We start from the raw sequence: 8,722 nt of genomic DNA on the forward strand, positions 1-8,722 counted from the left end.
TCCCCACTGTAAGTTTTCCTAAGAAATACTCTTGGTGTACTCAGGTATTTCTCAAGGCAGTGAATGGACTGAGTCTTATCCTGGATTTAACTCCGTAAAGCTGCTGTCGTTACCAACATGGCACTGTCTGACACCAACACAGCTCAACCCTGTGAGAATAAGAATAAAAACATCAGAGCTTTTGTGGATTGATTAGGGTGTAGAAGCTGAATGTGTGGATTGAAAGCTAATGGATCACTGGCACAAAGTCTGCTTGGAGGCCAGTAATTGGGGGTTGATCCTGGGTTCTGATTTTGTTTAACATCATCATTAATTAATACCCTGGACCATGGACAGGGTGCCCTGCGGTGCCACCAGACCCAGAGTGGTGCTGCCATCCAGAGGGGCCTGGCCAGGCTGGACACAGAGCTGAGAGAACCCTGGGGAAGTTCAGCAGGGGACGCTCCAGTGCTGCCCTGAGATAAACAGCCCCAACACCTGTGGAAAGCAGCTTAAACTTCATTTCTTTGAAAAACAAAATAGGGTAAGGGGTTCAATTTCCCCATTTTAGTGGATAAATGCCTACATGTACTTGATTGTGGAAGGTGGCAGAGTGATGGAACTGGATGATCTTTAAGGTTTCTTCCAGCCCAAACCATTCTGTGATTTTGTGGTTTCCACTAATGCTGAGGACTTAACAGGAGGACAAAAACCTTCCTAGTATTTGAAAAAAGCTGTTTATCTAGCTTTGAGCATCTGGGCTGGTGAACCAAAAATCTCTTGCATCAGGGGTTTGAGAGGCCAATTCCGCCCATGGTCATGTCAAGGGGCTTTCACCAGCAGTTCTGGTTTGAAATGAAAGTCTCTGAAACTCTCCCCACAGTGGGGTTGTGATTAGTGTTGGTTTGTTAAATTCAATGCCATCTTCGACTTGCAAATCCTGGGATGAAGCCAGTGAGAAATAACCGCAGGGAGGCTGGCAGCTGGCGCAGCGGGCACGTCTGTGCCATGGGGCAGGGACTGTCACCACGAGGTGGCTGTGCCTGGAACAGGGACTGTCACTGTGAGGTGGCTGTGCCATGGCACAGGGAATGTCACTGTGAGGTGGCTGTGCCATGGGGCAGGGACTGTCACTGTGAGGTGGCCGTACCATGGCACAGGGGGTGTCACTGTGAGGTGTGCCTGGCACCAGGGAACAGGGATGTCCCATTCCGCCGCATGATGGCAGCTTCTCCCAAGGAATGAGCATGAGCCAACCCTGCTGCGGCCAAGGAGCCTGTGCCACAACCCCCGGGGAAAGCCTGATGGAAAACCATCGGGAAGGCTGATTCCTTTTTGGCCGTGACGAAGTGAGGAGAATCAGGGGGTTTGTTCAGCTTGGAACCCATAAATCAGCAGCTCCCTGCAGGTGGGGGCTCAGGTGCTTGGAAGGAGTTGTGGTGGCACCGTGTCGGTGTAACAGCGGCTCTGTCTGCGCAGCTCAGCAGCTCCGAACAGAAGGAGCTTTATCCAGGGCTGTTTACAGCCGAAGGGTCGCTATTCCAGCAGGAAGGCTGGATACTTCACACGATCAACAGAGAGGGGAAAGATGCTATTAAAAAGTTGCAAGAACTTCTTTAATAAATACTTTATTAAAAAGTAATTTGAGTTTTTATGTAGTACTGTATTTATCAGCAGAAGCCTATGATGGCCTGTGAAATGGCTGAGTTAATTAAATGGAGGCAGTCGGGGATCAGGGTCAGCAGTGGCTCGGTGGCAGCCCCTTAGGGCGGTGCTGGTTCCCCGGGATCTCCCCAGGATCCCCCAAAATCCCCTCAGGCGGTGCCGGTTTCCCCGGGATCCCCTCAGGCGGAGGCGGTGTCGGTTCCCCAGGATCCCCCGGGATCCCCCAGGGTTCCCCGCTCCCCTCAGAGCCGTTGGCGGGAGCTGCGCTCGTCCCCAGCCACGTCTCGCACCTGGCGCCCACAAGCGCGCACGCGTACAGAGCGGGTCGGCCAAGCGGGGTCACGGGGTGCGCCGCCATTGGTCCGCGGCCGTGACGCACTCAGGAGTGGGCGGGGCGATGGAGCGGAGCGCGTCGCGATTGGTCCGCAGCCGTGACGCGCGCGGCGGGGCGGAAGTGGCGGTTCCGGCCATGGTACGGGCTCGGGGGCTTGGGTATGGGTCATAGGAGCGGGATCTCGGGACCGGGATCGGGATCGGGAGCGGCATTCGGAGTCGGACTCGGACATGGGTCATAGGAGCGGGATCTCGGGACTGGGATTGGAGCCGGGGCCGGAGCAGGGGCCTGGGCATGGATTATAGGATCGGGACTGGGACCCGGAGCGGGACCCCCTCTCATAGGCCCCGGGCGAGCTGCGGGGCACAGAGGCGCTTCCCGCCGTCCCAAGCCCGTCCTAATGATCATTTCTCAGATCACTGTGTAGGCTTGTGGCTTAAATCTTCACGTTCGTCCCAAATTAATTCTGATTCCGAGGTGCCTCTGGTTTTCTGGGTAACGAACACTGTCCCGGGTTGAAGTTGGAAACGGTTTTCATTTTCCTCCTTTGCCTCTGTCCCCACCTCAGGACAGCAGTGATGACATTGAAGATGTGTCTCTCTTTGATGCAGATGATGATGTTTCCAGGAGATCCAAAAAGTCAAAAATAAGGTCAGTGGTGACAGAGGGAGTTTCTGAAATGTCTCTTCCTTGTGTCAGCGTCCAGGCAGTTCTTTCCCATATTTCCAGAACACTGGGTTCATGTTCCTGACCCTTATCCTCTGCATTGCTGAAAGATCCCTTGGTAATGTCACTTGTCTGCAGGAGCTGTGACTGTCCTGTCCTTCATTCCAGGCACCCAGTGGCATCATTTTTCCACTTATTCTTCCGAGTCAGTGCCATCATTGTGTACCTGCTCTGTGAGCTCTTAACCAGCAGCTTCATTGCCTGCATGGTGACCATCATCCTCCTCCTGTCCTGTGACTTTTGGGCTGTAAAGGTGAGTTCTCCTTGTGCTTTTTGTTATCTTTGCCTTGCTGTATAAAAATAACTGACAGGGATATTCATGTCTCAAAAAAGTCATTTATTTGTGCCTCTCTCACAAAAATGATAGCCCAAAACACCCTCAAGTACTGTGGTGGATTATAGAGTTATGAAATAAACTCTGACATTTCAGTGTACTTGGTTCCTTTTGAAAGTTAAGTGGAGAACATTTATTAGACTCCCTTTTGAGGTAGCACAGGCGTTGTTATCAGCTCAGAACCACCACAAATCTGCCCCTTGTGCTGGATCTCTGAGAAGATGGATTGTTGTGGATCCTGTTCTCCCAGATGTGAGGCAGACAGGCACCCTGGAAAGCAGCAGCACAGGCACTGAGCTTTGGGAGAAGGTTTCTTTAGCAGAAGACACAGAGCTCATGGGTTCTCTTCTCTTTCAGAATGTCACAGGGCGCCTCATGGTTGGCCTTCGTTGGTGGAACCAGGTGGATGATGATGGCAGAAGTCACTGGGTTTTTGAAGCCAGGAAGGTCAATGATTTTTTTCTAATCTTGTCCTTGTGTCTGCTTCATGAACCCCCTGGTAATTGGTGGTTCTGCTTGTGAGGGGACATTGCACAGGGAACATTTACTTGCAACCACAGATGTGTGACTGTTTTGTGTAGGCTGCTGGATGAGCTTTTTGATTGTTGAGTTATGAAAAAATGTTTGTGATACATTGATCTGGCTTAATATAAGTAATGTAAGTCTGTGTTTTTTGGAGGTAGGACATGACTCTTTTGGCTGTTTCTAAGCTTTGTAACTGAACCATGCAGAAAATGTCACTTTTCCCAAACTTACGTTCTGGCCCCAAGCATTCCAAGAGGTTTTGATGCTGCTGCCTCCAGTGATTCTGAGAGAAAATAGAAAAGATTTCCTTAAATGGAAACACTTCCTGTTGCAGAGATGTCTTTGTGTGATGTAGGAATTAGTCTTGGAAGTGCTGTTGTGTGGAGGGAAATCCCAGGGAATGTGGGGATTCTGCCCCAGTTTTAAGGACATCTGTAGGATGGAGTAGCTTGATCACTTCATTTCCTTTCTGTTTCTAGGTGTCAGCACAAGGGGGTAAAACCTCATCTGAAGCAGAGTCACGAATTTTCTGGCTAGGCCTGATCACCTGCCCCATGATCTGGGTGATCTTTGCCTTCAGTGCTCTCTTCTCTTTCAAAGTGAAGTGGTTGGTGAGTCCCCTCCTGAGCTCCACGCTGGATCTGGCCCTGTCTGAGCCTCCAGGTGACAGCTGGTGATGTTTTTTCCCTTTCACAGGCAGTGGTGGTGATGGGGGTCGTGCTGCAGGGAGCCAACCTCTATGGCTACATCAGGTGTAAAGTTGGCAGCAGGAAGAACCTGACCAGCATGGCAACCAACTACCTGGGGAAGCAGTTCCTGCGGCAGGTGAGCTGGCCAGGGCTTTGGGATCCCTGGGAGAAACGGGAAAATGAGCTGTGCAGTGGGACCCTTCACACACTGCTGCCTTGGGAATCTGAGCCCTGTTAATTAAGGCACAAAGCACTGCTAATTGCTGCCATCTAGCCCCATGTGCAGCACTATGGTATTGGCTGGTGCCATGGAGAAATGCCACGGGAATTACTGGAATATGACTGGTGTGGTGGAAATAACACTCCTGGCTAAACGGACTGCCAGTGCCCTTTGTCTTCTCTCCCACTTGCAGCCAGCTCTTCTCAGCAGTTCCTCTTCTCCCCCAGCTCTGAGTTTCTTCCTTCCAGGAAAGGGAACAAATGTTCCAGCAGGAACAACCACGTTCCACTTTACTGCTGCTGGGCTGCTTTTTCTGGCTGCATTGATGACTCTGGCAGAGGTGTTTTGGCTGGCACAGGTTCACAGATATTTGCTGGAATTTCTGCCATTAGTGTTATCAGAAGCTCAAACACTGATGGACCTTTCTTGGCATTCTGTGTTGGGCCCATCCCCTTGGTTTGCTCCTGAATTCTTGTACCCTGGCAAGGGTTACCCAGATGCCCAGGCCACTCTCAGGCTCTGGCAGAAATGAATGTTATGCCCCAAAATCCCAGCAGTGACTCACAGAGTTCTCCTGCCCTCTTTGATCTTGCCTCCTGCAGACAATGGCTACAGAGGACCAAGCAGCATCCTGAGTGTGGTGGGAGCCTCTAGCCAGGCTGTATTCCCAGCACTGACCAACAGAGAAGGTTGCTCTGACCAATTTGGGAGCTGCACACAAGGTGTGAATCAAAAGAAGTAAATAAATTGTGCAAGACTTGAAGTTAACACTCTTGGCAACTTATATTCCATTTTCCAATAGCAGTTTATGTTTAAGTTCGCTCTTTAGTTTGATTAACAAGAATAAATTTGCTTAAACTTTAAATTAAAAGATAGCCTGAGTGGGTAGCATACAGGTTTAGAACTACTGGATGAGTTAAGAGAAAACTGCTGGAGATTCTTCAGAAAAGCCATGTACAAGCTGAGCCTTGGGAACTCTCTTGATCCTTCAGCACTTGGTGCCTGGGTACTTTCAGTTATGGACAGGTTTTGCTCTTGGAGGTTGTTGCTGCTTCTGTTACAGTGTGGGGAGTGATTTTTTGGCCCTGCATCCCTCATCGTGTGACTCGAATGGCGCTGAGTGGTCAGGGAGGCCCATCTGAAGGAAATGGAGCTGCTGGGAAGATCCCTGAAGTCTCATGGCAGCTGCAGGAAGTGACCTGTGAGCAGGCCCTGGTTTTCTGAAGCATTCACAGACTTGGGGAACATCCTAAAGCCCTGAATCTGTGGGAATCCCTGCAGGCCTGGGCCTGTATGGAGAGAATGGCAAGAGTAGAAGCAGTTTCCAGGGATGGCTGCACCCCCATTCCAGCCAGGGAAGAGAGCAGCCTTTGTCTGGCCTGGCACACCGGGACCATGAGGTTCCTCAGGCCAGGAGCGTGTGGGGATGTGACCAGCACTTCCCTGGCACAGGGGTGGGACTGGCAGGGTTGTCCCCAAGCTCCCTGAGGAGTCTGAGCTGGGAAAAGCCCCTTGTGGGATCATGGCTGGAGTGCTCAGTGGGATGGCAGTGGGGTGTTCTGAGCTCATCTCTGCAGAGGGGTCAGTTCCTTCTCCTAGTGTTCTGTCCCTGGAGCTTGTGCTTCCACAGCAGCAGGTGCTGAACGCTGTGGTTGAGGAATTGTAAATGAAGAATGTGGTTTCTTTTAGACTCCTGGGCACTGTGAATTGTGGGGTTGCATTAACCTGGTTCCTCTCCCTGTGCTCTGCAGTACTGGCAGCTGTACATTTGTTTAACTCTTTGGATTGATACCTTCCTTTTGTAAACACCTATTTATAAAATCTTGAAATTAAAATATTGCCTTGTTTAACCAGCCCAGATATCCTTTCTGTGCTTCATCCCTTCTCAGCTTCATTTCTGCCCCGTGTCCTTGTCAGGCACCTTTAGCAGGAGTTTATTGTCCATTTAAACAGTGCTGTTCCTCCAGCTCTGGCACAGTTCCTGTCACCCAGGTCTCTGCAGAGTTTTCTCTGGGCAAACACTCTGCCCAAGCTGCTGGAGCTGTCACCATGCAGAGCTGAAGTTGTCTCTCCAAGGCTCATCTCCTTTTGAGGGCACTCAGACCCTGCTCAGTGCCCACACCAGAGGAACTTCAATGCCCATTTACATCCAAGGGATCAGTTATTTCTAGGGAATCAATGTAAAGAGGCCAAATTCAATCAACCCCCAAGTAAAGACCCTTCAGCAGCCACATGGGGACGTGCAGATCCTGCAGGGAGGAGCTGCAATCCTTCCTGCTCCAGCCCAGCCAGCCCCTGTTCGCTGCTGAGCCAAGGGGCTGGCACAGCTCCAGCCACGAGCTGCTGCTTCTAAAATGTGTTAAAAGGTTTGGACTTAATGTTTGTTCACCTGCTGCCAAAGCTCCCCCCAGACTCCTGGAAAACAGGACTTTTCTGGAAGTTGCAGTTTATTTAGCCAAGGACAGAGGCATTTCTTAGTAGGTGCCTTTAAATAGAGCCTTCTTTGGGTTATTTTTAGCTCTTGGCAAACATTCAGGGTTTTGGCTTCTGAGAAACTGGCAGTTTATTGCATTTCTGTCATGGATCAGAACCAAATTTCTTATCTCTGCTGCAGTTGGGTGTGAGTCTGGTTTGATTCTCACCCGCTGTGTGCTGGGGTTTCCTGGGGAGCAGGAAGTGGGAGTTGCCTCAGAGCAGAGAAATTCTCTGAATGTGCTTTTTTCCACAAGCCCCAGGACTCCACACTGAGCCAGCTTCTTGAGAATCAGCTGGGTAATGCTGGCCCCACCTCAGACCTAGGTGGGGCTGAACTTGGAGGGTTTACAGAGCAGAAATACTCCAGGAGTAGTAATAATAATAATGATAATAACAACAATTACTCTTTGCTCTGAAATAGTGGAATACGGCTGGGATGGTGGAAGCACAGCTGGAGGGTGGGCTTGGGATTATCCTCATTTCACAGGCAGAGCCCTGTTTGGGGTCCTTGAAATTTGGGCCATCAAGGGAGGAGCTGGGCTAGCACAGGCCCTGGGGCACTCTGGCTGTCTGAGGTGCTCACAGCTGTCGCTGTTTGGTGACATGGGGACCTGTCCCCTCCCCCCTCCCTCCCCCTGTGCAGGTGCTGGGTGCTGATCCCTGGAAGGTGCTGGGTTTAGGCACAGAGGCAGTGCTTTCTCTGGCCCTGTGCTTTAACACATTCCTGGGATGCATCAGGATGTTCTAACCCCAAAGACCTTCCTGGGCAGTTTTTCCCCATTCCCTTCCCTCGGTGCTGTCCAGGATGCTGGGGGTGCTGGGCAGCCGGATCTGGGCACTTGGAGCCTGCAGAAGCTCCCTTCTGCTGCCCTCTGCACTCTGGGGGTGTCCAGTGGGCACAGCTTAAATCCAGAGGTGGGGGAGGATGGCTGGGTTTGCCTCTCATGCAGCTTGGGAAGGGAAGCATCCTGCTTTCCTAAGGGATATTTCAAGAGGAGGAGGAGGAGGAGACAGGATTTAAAGTCCAGGAAGTAAACCCATGGAGCTGCAGCCCCCTGAGGTCATGTCGGCTACTGAATTAATTATTGCCCAGAAAAACGAAATCCGCTTCCAACAGCTGAGTTTGCTCCTATGGAAATGGCCTCTCTGATCATACCAAAGGTCCCCCTAACTCAAGCTCCCCTTTCTGAGCCTGCTTTATGCTGCTGCTGCTGAGGAAATGCTGATGGAAAATCATGAGCAGGAGCCCAGAGGCTGTGCCTGCACCTCCGGCTCTGACAGCTCTGAAGCTGCCTCAGGAATTACGGCATGGAGACCCTTCCATGGCAATGTATTCCATAGGGAGACTATGTGTTCCTGGGGAGCCCCTCTGGTGACCTTCCCTAGGGACAGAAACTCCCATGCTTTTGTTTTATTCCCATCTTTTTGATGGATTTCCTCCCCTCAACTATTAATTTATAAATTACTCAATTAATGGCTGTTAATGCCAGGTCAGCCCATTGCTACACATTTCCAAGAGCTTTAATATTTCCCAGAATGTTTGCCAAAGCCATGCTGAGATTCTTCAGCTCATTCTCTTCTCTGTGAACCCTGGTCTGTAGAAGTCCCAACATTTTGCAACATGGGAGTTGGACTTTTTGCTCTGTGGTTCCTCACATTCCTCCAAGAATCCTTAAAATCCACCAGGATCACACTTGTCCCATCCCACCCATCTGGCACCAGTAGAAGCATCAGTCTGGGGATTAATTGCTCCTGAGTTCATCCCTGAGCCCTCC

The 8,722-nt window shown here is 50.8% G+C and overlaps 1 protein-coding gene across 1 annotated transcript; it reads left to right on the forward strand.

Moving 5' to 3' along the window:
* Nucleotides 1–2,027: 2,027 nt before the first annotated feature.
* Nucleotides 2,028–6,325, forward strand: TVP23C (trans-golgi network vesicle protein 23 homolog C). The gene is made up of 7 exons (XM_014891230.2): nt 2,028–2,116; nt 2,547–2,629; nt 2,813–2,957; nt 3,396–3,485; nt 4,043–4,174; nt 4,260–4,388; nt 5,075–6,325. Exons 1-7 carry the CDS (start codon nt 2,042–2,044, stop codon nt 5,105–5,107), a joined length of 687 nt encoding a protein of 228 aa, XP_014746716.2. The 5' UTR covers nt 2,028–2,041; the 3' UTR covers nt 5,108–6,325.
* Nucleotides 6,326–8,722: the final 2,397 nt, after the last annotated feature.

Source organism: Sturnus vulgaris, chromosome 20, assembly GCF_052056855.1.
Source record: "Sturnus vulgaris isolate bStuVul1 chromosome 20, bStuVul1.hap1, whole genome shotgun sequence".
Lineage (NCBI taxonomy): Eukaryota > Metazoa > Chordata > Aves > Passeriformes > Sturnidae > Sturnus > Sturnus vulgaris.

Coding starts and splice junctions, on each gene's coding strand:
- TVP23C (XM_014891230.2), top strand. CDS start 2,042: ATGGAGCGGAGCGCGTCGCGATTGGTCCGCAGCCGTGACGCGCGCGGC. Junction 2,630..2,812: donor TCCAAAAAGTCAAAAATAAG/GTCAGTGGTGAC, acceptor CCTTCATTCCAG/GCACCCAGTGGCATCATTTT. Junction 4,175..4,259: donor CTTTCAAAGTGAAGTGGTTG/GTGAGTCCCCTC, acceptor TCCCTTTCACAG/GCAGTGGTGGTGATGGGGGT.